At 35.4% G+C, this 27,967-nt stretch overlaps 1 protein-coding gene across 1 annotated transcript in view; it reads right to left on the bottom strand.

The window, feature by feature from the left end:
• Nucleotides 1-26,920, bottom strand: part of LOC134220330 (protein slit) — a 351,195-nt gene extending 324,275 nt beyond the window's left edge. The window contains 2 exon segments of the mRNA XM_062699349.1: nucleotides 17,812-18,363; nucleotides 26,358-26,920. Of these exon segments, the coding sequence (XP_062555333.1) occupies nucleotides 17,812-18,083 (272 nt within the window). The 5' untranslated portion in view covers nucleotides 18,084-18,363; nucleotides 26,358-26,920.
• Nucleotides 26,921-27,967: the final 1,047 nt, after the last annotated feature.

The raw sequence follows: 27,967 nt of genomic DNA, 5'->3' as shown, positions 1-27,967 counted from the left end.
AGTAGAGGGAAACGTACGTACGCAAACAAAAAAAACCAAAGCAAGAAACAAAGCTGCCGGGTACGTACTAGGTACCTACTATGCCAGTTAGACGTCCACGCGTGACGAGAGCAAAACAACAACTGAACCGGAAAAGTCTGAGGAACACAAGTTTTTTTTAAAATACTCATTTGAATATTACTATTTTCGAGTTTTTCACGGGAGCTACTTTGATGTTTCGAGAATTCTTCAGAATTTCTACGAAAAATTGATCCAAATTTCTACAGGAAAACGTTTAGAAAATACTGCGGAATATGCGCGGGAGACTTTAAAGAGTTTTCACGTGAAGAATTTTCACGGATTTTTTTAGAGTTTCCGCGGAAAACTGTTCGGAAGTTCCCTAGGAAATTTAATGGCATTTACATGTTTTTTAAATTTCTACACGGAAAAAAAATGTTCTAGAATCAACCTGATTCTGCATCAAATCAACAATATTTTTTTCAATGATTTATGAGTAACAATATTTATTGTTGATACAGCCGAAAATAGGGTTGAATCAACCTTTCTATGAGGAATTTCCTGAAATTTCAACTAAACGTTTTCAGAACTTATTTTTTTTACGAAAATTGGTTTGGTTTTCCAGAATTTTTAACGGATTTGTTAGGATTTCTACGGGTAATTCTTTTGCCTACAGGAAATTCTTAGAAAATTCTACGGAAAATTACTAAAAAAGGGGAAAGGGTCGTTTGGCCGAAAATTATTCGACGAAAAGACATTTCGGGCGAAATGGTCATTAAACGAAAAAAAAAGTCCGTTTGGCCGAATGAGTCATCAGGCCGAAATCGTCGTTTGGTCGTAATGGTCATTTGACAGAAGGGCCATTTGGCTGAATGACTTTTTCGGTCAAAAGACCATTTCGTTAAATGGTATTTTGTGTCAAACGACCTATTTGGCCTAACGACATTTTCGGCCGTTTGTCTATTTCAGCTAAATGACATTTTCGGCCAGATGGGTTATGTTCTAATTGTGTTTTCGGCCAAATAGGCCTTCCTGTCGTTTGATCGAAAGTCGTTCAGCGAAATGTCATTTGTTTAAATGCCGCTTGACCGAATAACACGGTAAGCCGAATTCCATTTAGTGAAATTGAACGTTTGTCCAAAATAGTTGTAGGTTCGAAAATGGTTTGACCAAAATGTAATTTTTCCAAAAGCAACATACAGCAGAAAGGGACATTCGGGCGAGCTCGTAATTTGGCTAACGAAGTTGTTTACCGTAGCAGATCTCAGGCTGAAACTACCATTTGACCAAAAATGTCGTTTCGACGAAACGTTTCGTTTAGCCGAAAATGCCGTTTGGCAGAAAGAGCCATTTGGCCCAAAAATAACCTTTCTGCAAAACACTCCGACACTTTCAGCCGGATGTCCATTTCGAGCAAATGGGCCTTTCTGTCAGACGATTATATGCATCGATTTGTTAACACCAAACATGTTTCCCAAATCAGCATTTTCCATATTTGCCCTACACACCATTTGGAACGTGGATGCGTCTCTGATTACAGCAGCGGTGAAGCAGCAGAGCTTGGAGTTGATTTCCTACTGATGTGTAAGCAGATAAAGCGAGTTATGAGGTAGAAACCCATTAGTAAACGGATCTGTGTGCTGATGATGCGGGACAAATCCTTCAATTACAGTCTAATCAACATCTATCGAATTCTGACAAAACAGAACTTATTAATTTGTCCCTATCCATCTTCCAGCTATGTACGTCAATGGGCAAACGTATGTATGTCAAGCAAAAGACCAGAAATTAGAAACACCATAAAAGGTGTTCATACTCGTACTTTAACGCGAAAAATTACAAAATGTGATGAGGTCCGAGAGCGACAACTCAAAAACTAACCAATCAACCAACACCATTTAGCAACATTTGGACCCATCATTTGGATGGAAACATTACCTACATTGGGAAAAATTACTGTTTAATAAATTAAAGTGAAATGCGCACTTCAAGACAGTCGGTCTGCGAGTGCGACTTGGATGGTACAAAAACGACGACAGCCAGCCGAGATAATCGCCCGTTGATGGCGGCTGCGATGCTGATGGTGATGCCAAAGCCGACACTACTGGCTGAATTACCAGTAAATGATCCCTTGAATTGCGGCAAAGCTTTTTCTTCGCTACTCACGGGATTTGATGGGCAGAATATCTTTCTTTCCGCAGTTTTTTTTTGTGTCGCTCAGTGAAGTTGATTCCGAGAGTGCACAGAGAAATTATGAGCCTCGTAAAATGGTTATTTTATGGTCAATTAAATTTTTGATCATTTTCATCACCCATCGTTGGGGTCGAAAATTATGTGAGAAAGTAATTGGATTAAAAACATTTGCATCGACGGACGGAGAAATTGACAACAAGAGCGCGGTTGATCTCGGGCCGGCGGCATCCCACTATTGCAAAATCCGGTAATCCAAGTTTTTCTTGTGGGTTTGAGATGGGGCGGGCGTGGCAAAAAAGAGCCACTCGGGTGCCAGTGAGGATAAATTGTCCTTCATAATTGACCGACTCGTGCGATTTGACAGCATAGTGGCCGGATGGTGATGACGGTGGACGAAAATTGAGTGCAAATTTATTACATCGGGATGGGGTGAATTTCGCTTGCAACTCGAAATTTATGAAGGTCAATTTGTTGTGCATACTGAATGTCAATTAGTAGGGAATTGTATAATGCAATTAGTGCTGAAAGGTGTGCCAACTGTAATCAATTGTACAAAAAAAAAACAATTAAGTCACTTAGTAGTAATATTATCTTTCTCAATATTATGCAAGAAAACAATCCTTAGGGTTTTTTCAGCATATATTTTGAAAGCAATGATCGATCGTAATTAAATTTGGCAATTTTGTTTGAACCTTTCAGAAAAAGATATTGAAGTAATTCGCGCTTTCAAGTTTATTTTTACATATATTGTTTTTCGCTAGTTCTCAAGCTTTTCACAAGTTTTCTAATTAGCGCGATTACACGTTCCATCCAGAATGCATTTGATCAATTTATGTACACTTTCATTTCCTCGTAGTAAACCAACTCATTTGCTTCCATAAAACCAGTCGTGTTCGCTCCCGCTGAAAGAGCAAATCGATTCCGTTGATTAGAGTCGTGATTCCACCGTTAAACAAGTCCATTTTAGGTGCACTCTATGATTAAAACGAAGGAAAAATCCAGGTCCATAAAAAATCTCACAAGAGACTAGTTAGAAGTGAGAAATTGCAAAAAGATATCATCAAACAAATTACCATCAATTAAGATTATTGAAACGCACCAAAGCATATAGCTCATGGCTATCTCCTTCCACACTCATATATCGATGGGCTAGGAGAAACCTCAGTCAAGTACAACACGTTCGTAATATCGAATTGAACCACGACGACGACCAACCGTTACCGACGTCGATCGAGTTCGGCCAACTATGAACCGCGTGGTAATTGGCTTCGAAATGGCCTTTCTGTTCAATGCAGCACGCCACAGGGCACACAGACGGGTCCATATCTGCAAGCGATGCGGACTTGGTTCTTGTATTTTTTTCTCACCCCAACTGCACTCTCACTTACTTGGTAAAATAAATTAGATATTAAATCATCTCGATAATCTCCATTAAACGGAAACGATGCCGGTTTTCCATCGCTCACTCACTCACTTGCACTTACAGATTTTCTTTGGACAACGCTCTGTGCATTAGTTAACGAAGGAGTGCAAACGAACTTTTTTTTTTCTATCTTCCACCCCACTCCGGCAGTAATCATCGGTGGGATTCTTTTCTGTTTTTTTTTTCGCTGCATCATCGATTGAAAAGCGATTTAATTAAAATCAGTTCGAGCCCATAAATATCCTGCACTTGGGATGATGGAGTGTGCATTGCGGCTCTATGCCTACAATCAGCCACAGCGGAGCAAATGGAAGCAAATCAAACGAGTTCCCCAAGCCCGGACGAGTTGGTATCGTTGACTACGATCAACCAATCTGTCCGCTTGAATCTGCTGAATGGGTTGCCAACGATCCCTCGTGCACTCGTTGCACTAACGATGCACTTACCATTCATTGAGTTCGCGAACGCGTTAATCAAGATTTCCAAAGTCACGTTTCCGAGGTGGAATGCACAGTAGAAAATTTTAAATTCGTAAAATAATAAAAACAGGCGGTTGATAAGTTTATCTGCAGTGATGAAGTTTTTTTTTTCGATGATATGACGATTTTCAATGATTGAATTGTGTTATAATCGAATTATTATGATTTTCAATGATTAAATTGTGGCAGAACTTTTTTCTGTATTGAGTTTATTTTATGAGAAGATGTCGAAGTATATTTTGACGTTCGATCAATTGTTTTGCTTTCAAACTGAATAATGTAACCCCTGTTCAGTGTTGTAAAATGTCATTTGCATTCGTTTGTATAATTTTCCCAGAACTTTTTTCAGTAGTTAGCTATCAACTATCAAGTATGACGAACTTATAGAGCTTAAATGTGGCTACAACTTTGTCTAACAAGACATTGCTGTAAATATGTAATCTGGGGCGTGGGAGGCAAAATGTCATTCAAATGACATTATGTCAAATGACACGTGACATTTTGGAGAGATTTCACTCTCTAGCCTCATATGTTATATTTAGAGCAATGTACCCTTGGACAAAAATATAGCACTACTCAAGCGTTATGCGTACATCTAAAATTATGCAGTAAATTTTGCTTCTGAAGAAAGTTATGAACAAATTAGTCAAATGACATGCAGATGACATTTTACAAGACTGCCCCTGTTACAAAAATGTTTGGTTCAATCACTATAACTTTATTAAAAATATTGGCATCAAAAATATTGACACAGAAAAGTAGAAAAACAACAATTTTAGGTTAGCCAGGAGGTGAAATAAACCTCCTGAAACACAATCTCATCATGCGGTTAATTCGACACTACGTTCATTCTCAGTCCCGCATTTGAAGAGCACACTGATCCAAATGAAACCCAACCAGGCAGTAGTAGTGGTTTGAATGTTTCGAGTCGGCTTTCCTCAGTTGCATTCGAGTCCGGGACTAATGTCCGGATGCGGTGTTTTGAGGATTGTCGAAAATTCGCTCCACCACCAGCTTACCAAACAGTACGATAGGAATAGTGGTGCTGGCCAAGTGGTGGGCAGAAGTGGGCTTCACAAATAAGCCAGGACTGGAAGCGATATAAAAGCACTGTGCAAACAGTAGATGTCCAGACTGCGGACTATGTTTAACCTTTATTTCTCATGCATCCGAGCGACAGAGATGCCTAGGTGGAAGATTTGATCCAGAAACATGCGTCACAAAATACGGTGTAGGAGAATCAGAGTATATCTCAAATTAGACTTTTTTTTTAATTTGTTCTAAAAGCCAAAATTACAGAATACAAAAACAAATAATAAAATTTGATTAATTTAATAAAATTTGGAAATTCGAATACAAAATCTTTTGGAAATTTTTTTCTTGTAAAAAATTCTGAAGAAAAAATTTCCCTTCGAAAACTTGGTAAAATTCCTCTTCAAAAATTAAGAAATTCCGAAGATATTTCTTTCAAAAATTCCGAAGAATTTGTTCTCGAAAAATCCGAAGAATTTTCTTTCGGAAAATCCAAAGAAGTTTCTCTCGGAAAATCCGAACAATTTCCTTTCGAAAAAAAACAAGAAATTTCGATTCAAAAATTTCTTCTTTCTGAAATTCCAAAGAATTTCCCTTCAGCAATTCCGAAGAATTTCCCTTCAGCAATTCCGAAGAATTTCCCTTCGGAAATTTCGAAGAATATCCTTTCGAATTTCGAAGAATTCCACTTCGTCAATTCCGAAGAAATTTCCTTCGTAACTTCCGAAGAATTTCCCTTAGGAAATTCCGAACAATTTCCTTTCGTAAATTCCGAAGAATTTCTCTTCGTAAATTTCGTAGAATTTCCCTTCGGAAGTTCCGAAGAATTTCCCTTCGGAAATTCCGAATAATTTCCCTTCGAAAATTCCGAAGAATTTCCCTTCGGAAGTTCCAAAGAATTTCCCTTCGGAAATTCCGAAGAATTTTCCTTCGGAAATTCCGAAGAATTTCCCTTCCTAAATTCCGAACAATTTCTCTTCGTAAATTTCGTAGAATTTCCCTTCGGAAGTTCCAAAGAATTTCCCTTCGGAAATTCCGAAGAATTTCCTCTCGGAAATTCCGAAGAATTTCCTCTCGGAAATTCCGAAGAATTTCCTCTCGGAAATTCCGAAGAATTTCCCTTCCGAAATTCCGAAGAATTTCCCTTCGGAAATTCCGGAGAATTTCCCTTCAGCAATTCCGAAGAATTTCCCATCGGAAATTTTGAAGAATATCCCTCCGAATTTCGAAGAAATTTTCTTCGTAACTTCCGAAGAATTTCCCTTCGGAAATTTCGAAGAATTTCCCTTCGGAAATTCCGAAGAATTTCCCTTCGGAAATTCCGAAGAATTTCCCTTCGGAAATTCCGAAGAATTTCCCTTCGGAAATTCCGAAGAATTTCCCTTCGGAAATTCCGAAGAATTTCCCTTCGGAAATTCCGAAGAATTTCCCTTCGGAAATTCCGAAGAATTTCCCTTCGGAAATTCCGAAGAATTTCCCTTCGGAAATTCCGAAGAATTTCCCTTTGGAAATTCCGAAGAATTTCCCTTCGGAAATTCCGAAGAATTTCCCTTCGGAAATTCCGAAGAATTTCCCTTCGGAAATTCCGAAGAATTTCCGAAGAATTTTCCATCGGAAATTCCGAAGAATTTCCATTCGGAATTTCCGAAGAATTTCCTTCGAAATTCGAAGAATTTCCTTCGAAATTCCGAAGAATTTCCTTCGAAATTCCGAAGAATTTCCTTCGGAAATTCCGAAGAATTTCCTTCGAAATTCGAAGAATTTCCTTCGAAATTCCGAAGAATTTCCTTCGGAAATTCGAAGAATTTCCTTCGAAATTCGAAGAATTTCCTTCGAAATTCGAAGAATTTCCTTCGGAAATTCGAAGAATTTCCTTCGGAAATTCCGAAGAATTTCCTTCGAAATTCCGAAGAATTTCCTTCGGAAATTCGAAGAATTTCCCTTCGAAAATTCCGAAGAATTTCCCTTCGGAAATTCCGAAGAATTTCCCTTCGGAAATTCCGAAGAATTTCCCTTTGGAAATTCCGAAGAATTTCCTTTTGGAAATTCCGAAGAATTTCCCTTCGGAATTCAAAAAAAAATCACAGCGGAAACTCGAAAAAAATCCCGGCGGAAATTCAAAAGAATTTCCAAACGAAAATTTGGAAATCAAAAAAATTTCACAGCGAAAACCCGAAAAAAAAACCCTGCGGAAATTCAAAAGAATTTGCTAACGAAAATTTGGAAAAAAAAATTTCAAAGAATTTCGAGAAATTCGAGAGAAATTCCCAACTGGAATTCGAAATTATCCGAAAGAATTTTGGAAGAATTTTTCTGTGGAAATTCGGAAGAATTTCCCAGCGGAAATTCGTAAAAATTTCTCAGCGGAAAATTTGAATAATTTTCTAGTGGAAATTCGAAAGAATTGCCTTATCGGAATTCCCGAAGAATTCTACTTTGAGGTTTCGAAAGAATTTCTTAATAATTTAGGATAATTCGATTCTCTTGTTATATTTACCCGAGCAGGAGAAATTGGCTAAATAATACTTAATTCCGTTATTGATACCATACTTTGTTATGAACTAGCCCTGGATAAGAGGTAAAATACCACAAAAAAAAACCAAAAACTAATATGTACAATACTTAAGCCATAACAAACTCAGTTATTAAATTGAATTTCAATACCAAATGCATAACCAATTATTATTCGTTTGGTATTGAAATACCTAAGCATGGTATGCCTCACGTATTCTGCATTTAAATTTTTGGTATTATTTTTTGGTATTTTACCTCTTATGCAAGGCTAAATCATACCAATTTCTGTTATCGAGGTCGTCGCTCCTGCTCGGGTATGTTTAAAAAATTTCGTCCATTGAAAAAATAGTGAGGGCAAACAATTTGTAAAACGTAATATTTTGTTTTAAATGATATTTTTCACGAGTTTTTTTTTAAATATAATTCTGTAAATATTTATTAGCTACTATTTGTCATAACTTCTTATCTCATTTCGCCGGCATCAGTGCATGCTCCATCATGGCACACGAAACGAGGAAACCACACATGGCCCACTGGTAATAATAGTAATGCTCGCATGACGATAACACAGAATTATGGTTTTTGACAGCATTTTCTGGACTACCGAGGAGCCGTTGCTGCTGCCGGCCGGGTCGGAGTTTGTGTCCAAGTGTGCAAACAGGAAGAGGAAAAGGTAAACTAGAACTAGTGATATTAGAAAGGTATTTTGCAACGGCAGCAATGGCAGTCTGGACCACTCTTCTGCTCCAGTGGCTGCAGCCCTCGACGCTGGGAATGTCATGTTTGCTTACCGCGTCTGTGTGCATGGAAGTATGTGTGACCGTATATGTGCTTATTATGCCGGCCTGCCCCACCAGGAAAAACACAGCGGAAGGGGGTTGACAGGATGCCCATCGTTGCGAACATAGGAGATTCCTAAACTATGCGGTTCACGGAAATGGATAAGAACTTGGCTCAAGAATTCAAAGGATGAACAAAGATTGAATTCCTGGAATGTTTGGACGGGGGCATGCACATATAAAGGTGTACAAAAGGAGCTATGGAGACAAAGGAGAACATTCTTGCCTTGGTCTTTGATGCGAGAATTTGCCTTCATTAGCGAAAGAAGCAATAATCTCCGCAATTGTCATGCCAGGTGTTTGTGCCTTTGAAGATGGTAGTTATCTAAATTGTGTGCAGATTTGTGGAGCTAACAGAATTGCTCAAAAATATACAATATGAATCTGTTTTGTATCCCTACAAGAAGACAAGAAGACAAGAATACAATTTAATTCATCATCGCAAATGATTCATTCTCAAAATGCAACAAATTCCACACGAAAGAGCTCGCCATCCATCAATCGCCAGTCAATCACAGAAGAAGTTCTTTTTATCGTTTTGACTCACAACATCAGCGTATCGTATCGGTCGCTTCGGAACAGGGAAGTATTCAACCACAAATTGCGGTGCTTCCCAGCCCGAGCATAACTTTTTAATTCTTTCCGATACATTTCATTGTCTGCACCTCGTTGTGCCCAATCAAACTGATCACCAGACATTTATATCGTGAGAAACAATGCATAATCGGTCGAGGGGGTTCCCCTTCGGTATTCGTATCCTCGCTTAGGCATGAGTTAAGGGTTCTTCAGTCAGCGCCCGAACCGCAACCACCCCGGCTGAAGCAACGTCATGCCGCCGCCATAACCAGCAAGGGCAAAATTTACACGCAACCTATTTGAGACCATAAATTGTTTTCTTCCCGTTTTATGGTTCTTTATTTATTATCGTTATTAAGTTATCGATTTGCATACCTGTCTCGAGCGATGGGTGTTGGTTGGTTGTAGTTGATGCTCAATGGTTAGGTGGGTCGAATGGCTCATTCAGTTTTGGAAACAAACATCAATTGGTTTGAAATACGGCTTGGGTGGTCCCCGTGCCGAAACCGTTAAAGAGCCTCTCATGACCCTTCCGAAAATGAAGCCAACAGGACTAACAACATTTACCTGTTAGGCAATTAAAGCTTTCTTCAAACACCAGTTGGCATAGACAGGGCGACCCCAAATTAACTCACAACACATCGACGGTGGCGCGTCAGCATTGATTTGTTCGCAATAAAATGTTAAATCGTGCGCCATCGTGATTTGGCACATCTTCGTCTGGAAAGACTTCATCAGAAATACTATCGTAAGCGTAGTTAGAGAGATTACTGCAGGAGTTGCTACTTGATGCTTTGTAATTTAGAAATTTACTAGACCTAAATCGCGATTGTGATTGAACCAATGATCTTCTCAATTTCTGTACTAATTTTGATTGTCTATAACTGGATGAAGCAATATTTCTGGTTAAAGAGCGAAGCGGTTCTACTGAACTCTATGTGAGAACTTTTCCCCTTGCCACTCTCTGGTCACGTCAATGTGTTTTCCAATTTCGAGCTTCAGCCATAAAAAACCGCTGACAAGAACTCATGGGAAAAGCCCCACACGAAGTAGTCGACGCTATAATAATACGTTAATAACATAATTTTGCTCGTAGATCGTTTATGCAAAGTGTTTGTTTGTCTTGTAATTATGTCTTTCGATGTGTGCAATTTCGAGTGAAACGGGTTTCGAAGTTGGCCTGGCGGCAGTATAATTGGCACCAATAACCAACAACAACGGCCACAGCAGCAACAATATGAACCGATCGATGAATGTGATCGTGATATCCAGTCAGAAGGATGGGTGATCATGACCGAGTGCCGCCATCCATCCATAGGCGAAAAGCCCTTGAGCGTTCGTGGTGCTTATGCTGACTGGCGCTGGGACATATTTTTTGTCAGCTCTCGGTTCGCGGATGGTGGATAGATGAATGGGTTTGCTATCTGGCCGCAGGCAAAGAGTCAATTTAATCGAACAATGATCGCGGTAAATTATAGAGCCATAAGCTTGGCTTAATCACTTTCGACGCGATGGCATAAATCACTGCGCGGTTGATTGGATTTTGTTGGAACTGTGGCACCAAGCGATCAGATGGATCTTTAGTTTTTTTTTATTATTGCGATGCACGAGTATGATACCACGACGCTGTGTGGCAGCCTGTCCGCCTTGATTTATGATGATTAATGGAATCACTGATAAACGGTCATGACAAACGGAAATGGATCGTTTGTCTTAAACATTATTAGAGTGTGAAAGAAAATGGCGTTCGTGAAATGGTTTCCCCTTACAATCGACAGCCATGAGACATCAGTCGATCATGGATTGTTTCTCAGCTTAGGATTTTCATTCTTCTCAGATAAACCTCCTCTGCACTCAACCTGAAAGCTTAGCTCTATTTGAATTGTGACACACAATGCCACATCAGGGATGCAGAATTTTTGGAGTCTACTGTGTATGATGATGATCTTTTCATTAATATTAAAACTGGTGATCTGTCAACTACTGTCGGAAACATTACATTTGCTTTAAAATAGCAGAACTTCTGCAAAACTGACGCGAATAAGATGCCTTTGGCTTTTCATATCACACACGCCCGAATGACAATCGCCAGGGATATATGACAAAAGATCGAAAGACAAAATGTCAAAAGGACAAAAGATCGGGGCATACACAACCACGTCCAAAATTCTAAAATCCTAAAATTATTAAATCCCAAAAACTGAAAATTCAAGAATCCTGAATTCCAAATCTATAAATGCAAAAATCATAAAATCTCAATAACTGAATTACAAAAATCTAATTTAATAATTCATTGAAATCAAACATTCTAAACTTCTTCAAGTACTTATAATCTGAAATATCATACCTCAAACCTAAGTCTCTTAATTAAAATCAGAAAATACAAATCATAAAATCCTAAATACCAATTAAAAAATAACAAAATTCTATTGAAGTAAAAAATTTAAATGTTAAAAAAATCCAAACATTTGAAAATTCTAAAAATTCTAAATGCTATGATTCTAAAATTTTGAAATTCTAAAATTTTGAAATTCTAAAACTCTAAAATTCTAATATTCTGAAATTCCTAAATTCTAAAACTCTTAAATTCTAAAACTCTAAAATTCTAAAATTCTAAAATTCTAAAATTCTAAAATTCTGAAATTCTAAAATTCTAAAATTCTAAAATTCTAAAATTCTAAATTCTAAAATTCTAAAATTCTAAAATTCTAAAATTCTAAAATTCTAAAATTCTAAAATTCTAAAATTCTAAAATTCTAAAATTCTAAAATTCTAAAATTCTAAAATTCTAAAATTCTAAAATTCTAAAATTCTAAAATTCTAAAATTCTAAAATTCTAAAATTCTAAAATTCTGAAATTCTAAAATATTAAAATTCTAAAATTCTAAAATTCTAAAATTCTAAAATTCTAATATATTGAAATTCTAAAATTCTAAAATTCTAAAATTATAAAATTCTAAAATTTTGAAATTCTAAAATTCTAAAATTCTAAAATTCTAAAATTCTAAAATTCTAAAATTCTAAAATCCTGAGTTCTAAAATTCTAAAATTCTAAAATTCTAAAATTCTAAAATTCTAAAATTCTAAATTCTAAAAATTCTAATTCTAAATTCTAAAATTCTAAAATTCTAAAATTCTAAAATTTAAAATTCTAAAATTCTAATTCTAAAATTCTAATTCTAAAATTCTAAAATTCTAAAATTCTAAAATTCTAAAATTCAAAATTCTAAAATTCTAAAATTCTAAAATTCTAAAATTCTAAAATTCTAAAATTCTAAAATTCTAAAATTCTAAAATTCTAAAATTCTAAAATTCTAAAATTCTAAAATTCTAAAATTCTAATATTCTAAAATTCTAAAATTCTAAAATTCTAAAATTCTAAAATTCTAAAATTCTAAAATTCTAAAATTCTGAAATTCTTAAATTCTAAAATTCTGAAATTCTAAAATTCTAAAATTCTGAAATTCTAAAATATTAAAATTCTAAAATATTAAAATTCTAAAATTCTAAAATTCTAAAATTCTAAAATTCTAAAGTTCTAAAATTCTAAAGTTCTAAAATTCTAAAATTCTAAAATTCTAAAATTCTAAAATTCTAAAGTTCTAAAATTCTAAAGTTCTAAAATTCTAGATTCTAAGGTTCTAAGATTCTGAGTTCTAAGGTTCTAAGATTCTAAAATTCTAAAATTCTAAGGTTCTAGAGTTCTAAAATTCTAAAATTCTAAGATTCTAGTTCTAAGGTTCTAAGGTTCTGATTCTAAAATTCTAAAGATTCTAAAATTCTAAGATTCTAAAATTCTAAGGTTCTAAAGATTCTAAAATTCTAAGGTTCTAAAATTCTAAAGATTCTAAGAGTTCTAAAATTCTGAGTTCTAAAATTCTAAGATTCTAAAATTCTGAGTTCTAAGATTCTAAGGTTCTAAAAGTTCTAAAGTTCTAAAGGTTCTAAGATTCTAAAATTCTAAAATTCTAGTTCTAAGGTTCTAAAATTCTAAGGTTCTAAGGTTCTAAAATTCTAAAATTCTAAAATTCTAAAAGGTTCTAAAATTCTAAAATTCTAAGGTTCTAAAATTCTGAGTTCTAAAATTCTAAAAGTTCTAAAATTCTAAGGTTCTAAAATTCTAAAATTCTAAAATTCTAAAATTCTAAAATTCTAGATTCTAAGGTTCTAAAATTCTAAAATTCTAAAAGTTCTAAAATTCTAAAATTCTAAAATTCTAAGGTTCTAAAATTCTAAAATTCTAAGTTCTAAGATTCTAAGATTCTAAGGTTCTAAGGTTCTAAAATTCTAAGGTTCTAAGATTCTAAAATTCTGAGTTCTAAGGTTCTGGGTTCTAAAATTCTAAAAGGTTCTAAGATTCTAAAGATTCTAAAATTCTAAAATTCTAAGGTTCTAAAATTCTGAGTTCTAAAATTCTAAATTTCTAAAATTCTAAGATTCTAAAATTCTGAGTTCTAAGGTTCTAAATTCTAAAATTCTAAGGTTCTAAAAGTTCTAAGGTTCTAAATTCTAAAATTCTAAGATTCTAAGGTTCTGAGTTCTAGGTTCTAAAATTCTAAAATTTTGAGTTCTAAAATTCTAATGTTCTTTCTAAAATTCTAAGGTTCTAAGATTCTAAAATTCTAAAATTCTAAAATTCTAAGGTTCTAAAAATTCTAAAATTCTAAAATTCTAAGATTCTAAAATTCTAAGGTTCTAAGATTCTAAGGTTCTAAAATTCTAAGGTTCTAAAATTCTAAAATTCTAAAATTCTAAAATTCTAAAATTCTAAAATTCTAGAATTCTAAAATTCTAAAATTCTAAAATTCTAAAATTCTAAAATTCTTAAATTCTTTAATTCTAAAATATTAAAATTCTAAAATTCTAAAATTCCTAAATTCTTTAATTCTAAAATTCTAAAATTCTAAAATATTAAAATTCTAAAATTCTAAAATTCTAAAATTCTAAAATTCTAAAATTCTAAAATTCTAAAATTCTAAAATTCTAAAATATTGAAATTCTAAAATATTGAAATTCTAAAATTTTAAAATTCTAAAATTTTAAAATTCTAAAATTCTAAAATTCTAAAGTTTTAAAACTCTAAAATCCTAAAATTTTAAAATTCTAAAATTCTAAAATTCTAAAATTCTAAAATTCTAAAATTCTAAAATTCTAAAATTCTAAAATTCTAAAATTCTAAAATTCTAAAATTCTAAAATTCTAAAATTCTAAAATTCTAAAATTCTAAAATTCTAAAATTCTAAAATTCTAAAATTCTAAAACTCTAAAATTCTAAATTTAAAAATTCTAAAATTCTAAAATTCAAAAAATTAAAAATTCAAAAACTAATTCTAAAATTCTAAAATTCTAAAATTCTAAAATTCTAAAATTCTAAAATTTTAAAATTTTAAAGTTCTAAAATTCTAAAATTCTAAAATTCTGAAATTCTGAAATTCTAAATTTCTAAATTTCTAAATTCTAAAATTCTAAATCTAAAAATTCAAAAAATTAAAGATTCAAAAACTTTAAATCCCAAAATAATAAAATTATAAATTTCTAAAATTCCGAAATTCTAATTTTTTTAATTTCCAAACTTCAAAATTTTAAAATTTTAAAATTCAAAAATTCAATTTTTAAATTCAGGTTTTATTATTCAAAAAAATTCAAAATTTGAAGAGATTGAAAATTTAGAAATGTAAAAAACAAACAATTTAAAAAATTCAAAAAAAATAAAATTTCCAATACTCAAATTAAAAAATTTAAAGACTCAGAAATTTAAAAAAAAATATAAATTTAAAAATTTAAAATTTTTAAAAGTTTAAAAATATAATAATTTAAAAATTCTTAATTTTGGAAATTCAACAATTCAAAAATTTTAAAGTGCGGAAATTTTTAAACTAAAAAAAAATCTCAAATATAAAAATTCTTGAATGCTAAAATTCTAAACTTTTGAAATTCTAAAATTTTAAAATTCTGGTTTTTTTTAAATTCTTAAATGTTAAAATTATAAAATTCCAAAAATTTCAAGATATTCAAATCTTAATGTACTAAGAGTTAAAAATCCAAAAATTATTAAATCCCATATAGTAAGGAAAAGTGATCGGTTGCAGGGCGCTGGTCGGGTGTCGGCACCCCAGCGAAACTTTTGACGGAAAACAGATATGGACATTTTGACATATGTCATGCATGCGCTATATGAGCATGTTCTTTTTCTGCTGACTAGCGATGAAATATTAAATGCTACCGTAGCCTTTTAGATTATTCTTTCATCACTTTTGAAAACAATTGCTTATTTTGTATGTCGACACGCACCATTTTTCAAGTTAGATATAAAAAAAATGCTTTTTTTTTAAGTTGTTAGCCAAGTTGTGAGCAAACAAAAACAACAAATAAGGCATCAATTATTAAAATATGTATACAGTCAAACCTCCATGAGTCGATATTGAAGGGACCATCGACTCATGGAAATATCGAGATATGGAATTTAAAGTCCTTGTGAAGCTGTTTGAAGGGACCATCACAGTAACCCAGAAAATATTTTTTAATATGTAATTATTTGCTTCCATGAGTCGATATCGAGTCATAGAACATCGACTCATGGAGGTTTGACTGTAATTCATTTAAATGTAAACAGTTTCTTTGCCATTTGCATAATAAAACTTGATATTTTCAACCATAACGCCCTCAGTTCATATTTTTACGTTTTTCATGGTTTTTATGGGGTGCTGACAACCGATCACCTTTTTATGATTTTTTTTTTCAATTATTAAATTAAAATTATGATTTATGATTTTATAATTTTGTGATTTCATGATTTTTTGATTTAATGATTTTATGATTTTATGATTTTATGATTTTATGATTTCATGATTTCATGATTTCATGATTTCATGATTTTATGATTTTATGATTTTATGATTTTATGATTTTATGATTTTATGATTTTATGATTTTATGATTTTATGATTTTATGATTTTATGATTTTATGATTTTATGATTTTATGATTTTATGATTTTAAGATTTTATGATTTTATGATTTTATGATTTTATGATTTTATGATTTTATGATTTTATGATTTTATGATTTTATGATTTTATGATTTTATGATTTTATGATTTTATGATTTTATGATTTTATGATTTTATGATTTTATGATTTTATGATTTTATGATTTTATGATTTTATGATTTTATGATTTTATGTTTTATGATTTTATGATTTTATGATTTTATGATTTTATGATTTTATGATTTTATGATTTTATGATTTTATGATTTTATGATTTTATGATTTTATGATTTTATGATTTTATGATTTTATGATTTTATGATTTTATGATTTTATGATTTCATGATTTCATGATTTCATGATTTCATGATTTCATGATTTCATGATTTCATGATTTCATGATTTCATGATTTCATGATTTCATGATTTCATGATTTCATGATTTCATGATTTCATGATTTCATGATTTCATGATTTCATGATTTAATGATTTAATGATTTAATGATTTAATGATTTAATGATTTAATGATTTAATGATTTAATGATTTCATGATTTCATGATTTCATGATTTCATGATTTCATGATTTCATGATTTCATGATTTCATGATTTCATGATTTCATGATTTCATGATTTCATGATTTCATGATTTCATGATTTCATGATTTCATGATTTCATGATTTCATGATTTCATGATTTCATGATTTCATGATTTCATGATTTCATGATTTCATGATTTCATGATTTCATGATTTCATGAATTTATGATTTTATGATTTTATGATTTTACGATTTTATGATTTTATGATTTTATAATTTTATAATTTTATGATTTTATGATTTTATGATTTTATGATTTTATGATTTTATGATTTTATGATTTTATGATTTTATGATTTTATGATTTTATGATTTTATGATTTTATGATTTTATGATTTTATGATTTTATGATTTTATGATTTTACGATCTTATGATTTTATGATTTTATGACTTTACGATCTTATGATTTTATGATTCTACGATTTTATGATTTTATAATTTTATGATTTAATGATTTTATGATTTTGGTAAATTACGATTTTAGGATTTTATATTCTTGAATTTTAGGATTTCAGGAGTTGGATTTAGGGATTTAAAGATTTGAAATATTTAAATTTCAGAATTCCATGAAATGCGGCTTTTAGATTCTTCGGGTTTGACAAATTTTCATTGATTAATCCACGTCGTAGACGCTTGTACCCATGTGTACCTTATGGATATCAGTATTGCAATTCAAGAGCTGATTTTTTTTCTTTTTTATCTCATATGACAAATCCACTCTATAATTAATGTGGACTAAAAATCCTATCAAAGCATCCAGCTTCCTAAAACACACGATTTCATTAGTCCAAGCGTCAGTCAACTATTATTTTACGAAATGCAATTATCGTTTATCTGATCAAAGCCCCGTTTGTAAATTTAATGCCAATCAAAATAATTCATTATGCCACCACTACTACTACTATCTCAGAATAACTGCCAACATGGGCACTGGTATCGCACTTCAATCTTCGGAGTACAAATCCCCACATTATCGGTTGTTGTTTGCTCAGGTTATCCAACTATTAAACCCCTCCCGCGCAGCATGTTTGCCACTGCCATACGTCTCTGTATATGCAAATCACCTCACGCACTACAACCCCCTGAAATACATCCCCTCCCCCCATCATCCCCCTATTTAGTGCATCGGCACGGAACACAATCAGAATAATTACAAATACTTACAGTCTATCGGTATCCAGGGGGATCTTCCTCGGCACCTGCGTCAGCCCTCGGTGCGAGCAGTCGACCGTCTGTCCGGTGCAGGAGCAAAGCCGGGGGCAGCGTGTTTCTCCGTTGAGTCCATAGTGTCCACCGCCGCCACCGTACGGTTCACATAGCGACTGGCCGGCCAGATCCAGCAAGAGCAGCACCGTCGTCGCCACCGCCGCCAGAGTCAACATTCTCCGTGCTGGGGGCGAACCGAGGGACCGAAACCTGGCACTGGCACTGGCCATTTTAGCACTCGGCACATTAAAATCTACACTTTGGTTGTTGTTATGATTTTGTTTCGGTAATTGAATATTTTCGATAATTTCATTCACTGATTATGACCGTCGGGGCGGGTGCGAAAGAATTACGAGCTGTAATAACACAATTCCGCCGGTAGGAGCGAAATTTTCACACTTTTGCCTGATTAGCAATTATTTGTTTGGAATTTCCACTCGCGGACAGCATCCTGCTGCGCTGACTCGTTATGATCACAACAGAAGTGCTTGCTTTGGGCCGAAATTATTACTGAAAAGAAAAAAATGGGAATATGTGGATTAGATATATGATTTATTAAATGAGCATTTGTAAAATTTGTTAAATATCATATCAATGCACAATTCCAAAGCCTTACGCGACAAATGCATTCTCTGGCAATGCAAACACCAAATTCGCAACGATTCCCTGTGGTCCAAATAGCCTCAACTATTTCATAATAAAGAGGATCCAGAGCTCAGCATCATTTTCAATACCAACATATGATTCACTAACCAAATCAATTATGACCATTCAAATAAAAATCCTTGACCAGTGAGTTTTACGGCTGTATGACTACTGCCAATATGGCAAACCATCGTATGCCCAATAAGGTTCCAGCACTCGGCGAATAAACTTCAAAAACAGCTTCTGCAGCTACCGCCACTGTTGCTCTCCGGCCAGAAAACTATTATCCACTAATTTAATTATAAATTTTAGCACTCTCACCGCTTGCCTTCGTGCGCGGGTTCGGAATATTCTGTATTCAATTAATTTTCATAACGCTGCGATGCACTTTTCGTCGCCGCTCAGCACGTGTTTCACATTTCGATGAGATCCGAACATGCGAACTTTTACACCGCTGTTGCTGCTTTCGGGAAGTGGTGCTGGAAGCTGCACTTGCGTTGCTGCTGCTGCTGCCAGTGACCAGGTTGTTGAGAGATGGCGTGTTCATCTGCTAATACTGTTACTTCCACGTTTCCTTCTCAGCGGAGGCGGCTAGTTCTGGCGGTGTGGTGCGACGATGATGGTATCTATTTGGAGTGGCCTCCGGAACGAGCGCCAGCACCAGAAACCAGACGGAGGTTAACTTTTAGTAATAATTAAAATTTCACTTCTGTGCCGCACTGAACCGCTTCGAATGAGTTTCTGTTTTCCCCTAAAATTAAATTCAATCGTCTGGTCCATGGTGGCGGTGTTGTGAAGCATTCGAAAATAAGCGACCATGAGTCTTGAGCCGGGAGAAGAAATACGAAACATATTTAATCACGTGTTGGAAATTATGCTAACAGACTTTCAGAGGCTCTCAAATGATTATTATTGGTGGTTTACCATTTTCAATCAGGTTCAAACTAATTTCAAAATACAAATAAGCGGGCTCAAAAAGTCAATTTCGTAACAATTTTCGATTTCCATCTGATCCGTAATCTGGTAAAACCTGAGAACCCCTCCTGCTGCAACACTCCATCTGTTCGACATTAAAAAAGTCAACATTCCTGACAAATGGGATTAATCCTCTTAAATTTATTTAGCTTCTGATTCTGCCCCGACTACGTTGATCCTGGCCTGCTTTGTGTTTCGACTCTTCCCCATAAATCGTTCAATTATTAATTGGTGCGAACAGTCAGTGGCGGCCAATGTGGAAGCCTTCGGTGCAGCAGCAGAAGCAATAACATCAACAGCGTCCGGACTCCGCCGGAATCATACCATCCGTGACGATGCTTATGCTGGTGGAATCACGAAAAAGGCCAGGCCGGATTTATGATCCAGATGTTCCGAAGTTTCGAAGCGCATCATACGCGTCGATAACGATGCCACCGCTGCGCTGTTGTGCGAAATGCGAATAATTAATTCGTTTTGCGTGAGGTTCCCCGGCCAGTCGAGTTCGGTTTTCCACGTGGCTGCCACTGGTGAGATGGGAGTGGATTTACGAGAGAATCAAATTTCAACAGTGGGGGTGACTGTAGCGGCCAAACGCGTTATATTCTTTAAATGGTCAAACTCTTGCTGTGGCATCTTAAAACGATTGAATGGTTCACCTTCTCGGAGAAATTTTATTAGTTTTTCCCAAATATTAAATATTTTTCACCAAAAAAGATTCTACATGCTTACCTAAATAAATTCTTAGATTTCTGTGAGTTTGAGCGCAGCAAAACTGATCAGCAATGTACATTTTATGAGTTCCAGAGTCAAAACCGGGATTTATTACTGACCAGAAATCTTCGGATAATCTCAAGAATTCCTTAGAAATTAACCTCTAACATTTTTTTTAGTAAATACCTTGGACAATTCTCTAGGGCTTCTCAATCTGGGGTACATGTACCCCTGGGGGTACCTTCGCTGTACTCAGGGGGTACCTCGGACAAAAATACGTAATGGCGGATGTAGCCTCGGAGGCCTCCTTTCGAAGGGCTCGGAAGCCTCCTTGCAAAGGGCCCGGAAGCCTCCTTTCAAAGGGCTCGGAAGCCTCTTTCAAGATTCTTGGGAGCCTCCTTTCAAGAGGCTTGGAAGCCTTCTTTCAAGAGGCTCAAAAGCCTCCTTTCAAGAGGCTCGGAAGCTTCCTTTCAAGAGGCTCGGAAGCCTCCTTTCAAGAGGCTCGGATTCCTTTTTTTAAGAGGCTCGGAAGCTTCCTTTCAAGAGGATCAAAAGCCTTGTTTCAAGAAGCTTGAAAGTCTTATTTTAAGAGGCTTGGAAGCCTCCTTTCCAGAGGCTCAGAGCCTCCTTTCCAGAGGCTCAGAAGCCTCCTTTCAAGAGGCTCAGAAGCCTCCTTTCAAGAGGCTCAGAAGCCTCCTTACAAGAGCTCAGAAGCCTCCTTTCAAGAGGCTCAAGCCTCCTTTCCAGAGGCTCAGAGCCTCCTTTCAAGAGGCTCAAGCCTCCTTTCAAGAGGCTCAGAAGCCTCCTTTCAAGAGGCTCATAAGCCTCCTTTCAAGAGGCTCAGAAGCCTCCTTTCAAGAGGCTCAGAAGCCTCCTTTCAAGAGACTCAGAAGCCTCCTTTCAACAGGCTCAGAAGCCTCCTTTCAAGACTCAAGCCTCCTTTCAAGAGGCTCAGAAGCCTCCTTTCAAGAGGCTCAGGAGCCTCCTTTCAAGAGACTCAGAAGCCTCCTTTCAAGAGGCTCAGAAGCCTCCTTTCAAGAGGCTCAGAAGCCTCCTTTCAAGAGGCTCAGAAGCCTCCTTTCAAGAGGCTCAGAAGCCTCCTTTCAAGAGGCTCAGAAGCCTCCTTTCAAGAGGCTCGGAAGCTTCCTTTCAAGAGGCTCGGAAGCTTCCTTTCAAGAGGCTCAGAAGCCTCCTTTCAAGAGGCTCGGAAGCCTCCTTTCAAGAGGCTCGGAAGCCTCCTTTCAAGAGGCTCGGAAGCCTCCTTTCAAGAGGCTCGGAAGCCTCCTTTCAAGAGGCTCGGAAGCCTCCTTTCAAGAGGCTCGGAAGCCTCCCAAATAGCAACTGCAACGTCTTCCAGCAAAAAAGAGGGTACCTCGATTAATGCGAAAGTTCGAAGGGATACCTCTCAATTTTCGGCGGAATTGCGGAGGCCGAAAGAATGGAACATCTGGAAGAATTCCTGAATTTCAAAAATTTTGCTAAAGGAATTCCGGAAGAGTTAGTTATGTATTACTTAAAGAATTTACCGTGAAATTTCTGGAGGGTCTTTTGAAGGATTTTCCGAATGAACTTTTGGATGAATTAATGAAATATTAATACCTGGAAGAATACTGGAGAAATTTGCGAAGCAACTCTTAAAGCAAACTCCTAAAGAATTCTTGAGAATATCCGAAGAACTATGATAATGGATCTACTGCAATCCCGATATTTATGGATTGCTCTTTTCGTTATGAAGTCAAAACTGTGTTTCATCTTACTACTGTCCGGATTTTCAAAGGAATTCAGGAATAAATTCCTAGAAGAATTCCCGAAGGGATACAATCAGATATTCCTGAAGAAATTCTTGCAGGAGTTTTTGAAGTAATTTCCGATTGAATTTCTGTAGAAATCTAACAACTTATATGAAAATTCCAATAGGTATTTGCTTGAAAATTCCATTAGATTTTTTTTTCGTGGATTTCTATAATTATTATTAAGGAAATTTATTCAACAATTCCTTCAGAAGATCGTTAAGAAATTCTTTTCGAGAACCTATTCGGGTTGTTCTTTGGAAATTCCTTCGAGAATTTATTCGGAAATACATTCGAAATTCCACCTAAAATTTCTTCTAAAATTTCTTCGAGAACTCCTCCAGTAATAACTTATAAAATTTCCTCGCTCCAGGGATGCTTTCGTTAAACCTCCCAAAAGGCCTTTGTAAAATTCTTCTGAAATTCGTTTAATAAAACAATGTAATATTTCTTTCAAAATTCCTGAAGGAATTATTCCGGAAATTTTGTTGATAGAATTCCTACGAAAAAATAATTGAAGAATGAAATGAGAAATCCTAAAAGAACTTTTAAGGAAAATTTAAAAAGATTTCCTGAAGGAATTTCGTAGGAAATTTCTAAAGATTTTTCGAAGGAGTTCTCAAAAAGATTTCTAAAAGAAATTTCCGAAGGATTCCTGGTAGAGTTTTTGAAGGATTTTCTGAAGAAAGAATTCTCAAAGGGAATTTTAAAGAAATTTCAAAAGGAATCTCCGAAGGTCTAAAGTTATTCCTAGAAGAGTAGCTTAAAAAATCCGGATGAATGAGCGAAGTAATTCGTATAAGATTTTTCGAAAGAATTCCTGGAAATCTGAAGAAATAATTTCTGAGGGAAATTTCAAAGCAACTCCAAGAAATTCTTCCTAGAGTTTTCGAAGAGCTTTCTTAAGAAAGTACTGACAGGATTCTTAAAACATATTCCGAAAAGAATTCGTGAAGGGTTTTCGGAATTACTTTCTAAATTTTCTTGTAATTCCAATCTTTGAGTTTTCGAAGGAATATTTCCTGAATTCCAATTTTTTTTCAATTCATCGTCGGAAGTACCTTTCGAAATCCTCCAAAATTCTTCGGAAATTGCTTCGATTTTTTTTTCTAGAGATTCCTTCGAGAATTCATTAAAAAATTCTTTTAGAAATTTCTTCGGCAATTCTTTCCAACGGAAAACTTTTGAGGAATCAGAAAATTAATAATTGGTGGAATTAAATGGAGAGTACTTAATTCGTCTTAGACGACTTTCAGGAATATTTGTTTTATAAATTTCTTTGAATGCCTGATGAAAATGAATTAAAACCCTTGTGAATTTTTTCAAGGAATTGCATCAGCAAATATTTTAGGTTTTCGTCAAACAAATTCTTCTTCCTCGAAAAATTCCTTCCAAAACTCTAGGAAAAATTCCTTTTAAATTTCACTCAGGAATCTATTCAGAACTTCATCCAGGAATTATTTCGAAACTTCATCTGGGAATACCTTAGGACCTTCCTCCGAAAATTTAATTAGAAACTTATAAACACCTTCGGATATTTATTTAAAAATTCTCGAAAAGAAATTAATAATAAAATCGTTTACGAAGCATTTAGAAATTACTTCAAGAGTTCTTCGAAAAATTCATCTGGAAATACCTTTAATATTTCCATTAAAAATCCTTCCAAAAATTCTGTGCCAGGAAAAAATCTACCAACAAAATTTCCGGAATAATCCCTGCATGAAATATGTTATTATTATGTTATTTACTGAAAAAAGGAAGTTCCTAAAGAATTTATGGATGAATTAACGAAGGCCTTTCTATAGGATTTTCCGAAGAAGTCCCTGGAGGAAATTCAAAAGGAATCAATGGAGACATCTTCCAAATTATTCCTGGAGTGGGAAACAATTCTGTAGGATATTTAGAATAAATTTTTGAAAATAATTTGATTTGTGCTTCTTCTTTAACGCATCGATGGTCGTTAGGTTTTTGACATCGGCTGGTAATTGGTTCCAGAAGGGGACTCCATGGACCAGAACACTTCGCCTCGTACTCGTCGTATTTTGGGGGTATCAATATCTGAAGAACATATCGTTCTTGACCTCATCTGATTGCGCTGTAGTTGCTCAAGGATGTTCTCTGTATTGTGAAATATATTTGTAATTCTCGAATATCCCAATATCTAGAAGTTCTCCGTACATACTTGTTTTTTTTTTTCAGGTATACGTCTCGTAGTAAAGAGATTATCCACAAATTTGTTCCTGTATCCTATCTCATGCTGTGAAGCAATTCACCCAAATGGTTTGTTTTTCTTTTTGCACTCCAATTACATCGATTCAACCAGCAATCAGGTATCAGGTATCAGAACGTCGGCTCAAGAGGCACGTTCCCCTCAATTTGGAAGATTTGTGCCATCGCCTTCACTGGCCTTTCTCATCATTTACCTGACGGAAAAGGAAGAAAAAAGGGGAAAGGAAGAGGAAGTGAAGTTGGAAAAGAGAATGGAACCATTTATAAGAAAGCCAATCACACGCATTCAGCTAGGGACTAAAGAGAGGTGTCACAACAGAGGACGTAACAATGGACGAACGTCAAAGACGAAACACAGAGTGCACTGTGAAAAACGCATAATGCGAATCCATATAGGTGACAATCACAAAGTACATTGTAAAAATCGCATAATGCGAATCCATATAGGTGGCAATTTGTTGAAAACTAAGTAAAACACATATTCATAACCCCATTCTTATTGAACCTCACGTTGAGATTGAACAAGAGTAGCCGAACCCGAACGTCAAGAACCAAACACAGAGTACACTGTGAAAAACGAATAATGCGAATCCATATAGGTAACATACACAAAGTACATTGTAAAAAACGCATAATGCGAATCCATATAGGTAACATACACAAAGCACATTGTGAAAAACGCATAATGCGAATCCATATAGGTGAAAATTTGTTGAAAAACTAAGTAAAAAACATATTCATAATCCCACCCTCATTCAACCTCAAGTTGAGATTAAACAAGAGTAGCTGAAGCCGAACGTCAAAGACAAAACACAGAGTACACTGTGAAAAGCGCATAATGCGAATCCATATAGGTGACAAACACAAAGTACATTGTAAAAATACGAGAAAGGCAAAAATGCAAAATGCGAATCTATATAGGTGATAGTTTGTTGGAAAACTAAGTAAAACACATATTCATAAGCCCACACTCACGTTGATATTGAACAAGAGTAGCCAAAGCCGTACGTCAAAGACGAGACACAGAGTACACTGTGAAAAACGCATAATGCGAATCCATATAGGTGACAATTTGTTGAAAACTAAGTAAAACACATATTCATAACCCCACTCTTATTAATCTTACGTTGAGATTGAACAAGAGTAGCCGAAGCCAAACGTCAAGGACGAGACACAGAGTACACTGTGAAAAAACGCATAATGGGAATCCATATAGGTAACATACACAAAGCACATTGTAAAAAACGCATAATGCGAATCCATATAGGTGACAATTTGTTGAAAACTAATTAAAACACATATTCATAACCCTACTCTTATTTAACCTCACGATGAGGTTGAATAAGAGTAGCCGACTATCTCGGAGAAGTAAAAAGTCAACTACGCCATAGCTCCGGTTAGCGCAGCGAGGGCTAAAATACTGTGAAGGGGGCCCTGGTGCTTCACAGGCTCCGTTTGCGGTTAGGTTCTTATTAGACCCCCCTAACCATTCATTCGTAGGCACGGTAAGCATAAAGCCGCATCACACCGAAAATTAGGGGTCACCTGTATGGTGGACTTTTACCACTGGAACAGGCAATCCGTAATGCTATTCTTAGCCAGATAACCAGCTGCCGACACCACACGGCTATCTAGGCTGTTCGTGGAGAGAAGTTGACATTGACTTTCCGTCAACTCTCAATGTGGCCGAACAGCCTTGCTCAAGGATGTTCTCTGTATTGTGAAATATATTTGTAATTCTCGAATATCCCAATACCTAGAAGTTCTCCGTACATACTTGTTTTTTTTTCAGGTATACGTCTCGGAGTAAAAGATTATACACAAATTTGTTCCTGCATCCTATCTCATACTGTGAAGCAATTCACCCAAATGGTTTGTATTTCTTTTTGTACTCCAGTTACATCATTACTCCAGGAGCTATTTCAGACAATCTTGTGGAGGCATACTGGTTCCATTAAATGAAATATTTCATTTACTATGCCGCTTGAATTTAAGACCTCCTACACTTTTTCGGAATGTACGAGTCTTAACTCCATCCATGTCGTATAACCGTACAACAGTAGTAATGAAGTAATCCAATTTCAGCATTCGTAACTATTGGCCATATTGTATGTATGCCATACAACACCAACGAAAAAACAGGTCCATATTTACCTTTCCCTTTCCAGATTCATACGGTGCCGCGTCAATAAATGAAAATCAGAATCTCCAATAGCGGCTAATGAAACCTCATTCAGCATAATCAGATAACGAAGCCAATCATCCGACACCAACAACGGCAGCATCAGCAATGTGTACCAACTTCAGTGGCTTCCTAAAGCACAGCACAAGAGGAAGTCATGCCTTCCCACTATCTCCAACGGAAGATCAAACACTGCCACTTACAAAGCAATTTATTTGGCTTAATGACTCGAACAGCACTTCTGCGCCAAACAAACAGCCTACACACACCGAGGGCCCGTGCATAGTAGAGCACTCGGGACTGAATGAACGGACGAACAGATCCCCACCAAACAGCACATACTCATTAACTCTACACGCCGGAGTCCGGAATTGCTGGGCTTCGAATATTGACTGATAACACAACCACGCGGAGTCGCACGCCGAAATTCAGACACGCCAATCGATACACGACGATGATGGCAGCAACCGCACGACGAACAACCGAACTTCTTTTGGCTCTGATATCTCACGCACCGCAACCACACCGGTTCCGATCGCCGTCCGACACCAAACCTCCGTACGCAACATCAAATCTGATACTAATTTTTGCTTCCATTCGCAGCCAACGCTCGACGGCAGTGATAATTTACTTCTCTTTTCGGGGTGGGTTATTTTTCCTTTCTTGGAATCACGTACGAATCCGGGGGACGGACCACCAGCAACCACCAGCAGAGCCGAAGAACGTTTGCAGCGCACGGACGATGCTGTGTGTTTATTGGACTGTAAGTACCAATCGGCAACAGTCAGGCGAGGAGGAATCGGATGCGATAGAAATGAAAGCCCAAGGAAATGCGACCAAACATCGTTCGCCGGGCGTTCTCTCTATCGGAAGGTAAACAGCGCAAACCGTCACTGATTCTGGGTGATAGGTAAGGGAGGGTGTAGCTAAATGCAGCACAGAATATTGATTGGCTTTAAAAATTATAATTCATAAATTTAGTTTACAGACAGAACTATTTTATTTTGCTCACCAATTTTTTATTTTCATAAAAAAATATAAAAACATATAAAAAACATATTTTTGCCGAAAATATTTTTATTTTTCGATTTAGAAATTTGACGAAATTTGAATTATTTTTAGTTATTTATTTATTTATTTTCTTTCATTTCCTGAGAAAACTTCCGGAGGTAGTCCCGAAGAAACTTCCTGAGGCATTCAATTTAAAACTTCCGAATGAATTCCTGAAGAAATTTCTGGAGGAACTTCCAGAGGTATTCGTGGAAAAATTTCCGAAGGAATTCCAGAAGGAACTTTCGTACGAATTCCTGGAGAGACTTCCAGAGAAATTCGTGGAGAGACATCCGGAGATATTCCCGGAGAAACTTCCGGAACAATTTCTGGAGGAACTTCCAGAGGATTTCTTGGAGAAATTTCCGGACGAATTCCTGGAGGAACTTCAAGAGGAATTTCTGGAAGATTTTTCAGAGAAAGACTTGAAGAAACTTCCGGAGAAACATCCGGAGGCATTCCTGGGGAAACTTTCGAAGAGCTCCCGAAGGAATTCCTAGAGGATTTTCCAAAGGCATTCTTGGAAGATCTT

This window comes from Armigeres subalbatus, chromosome 3, assembly GCF_024139115.2.
Source record: "Armigeres subalbatus isolate Guangzhou_Male chromosome 3, GZ_Asu_2, whole genome shotgun sequence".
In the NCBI taxonomy this organism is placed as follows: Eukaryota; Metazoa; Arthropoda; class Insecta; order Diptera; family Culicidae; genus Armigeres; species Armigeres subalbatus.
The sequence above is the reverse complement of the archived record's forward strand: the minus strand, read 5'-3'. Positions and strand labels throughout refer to the sequence as shown.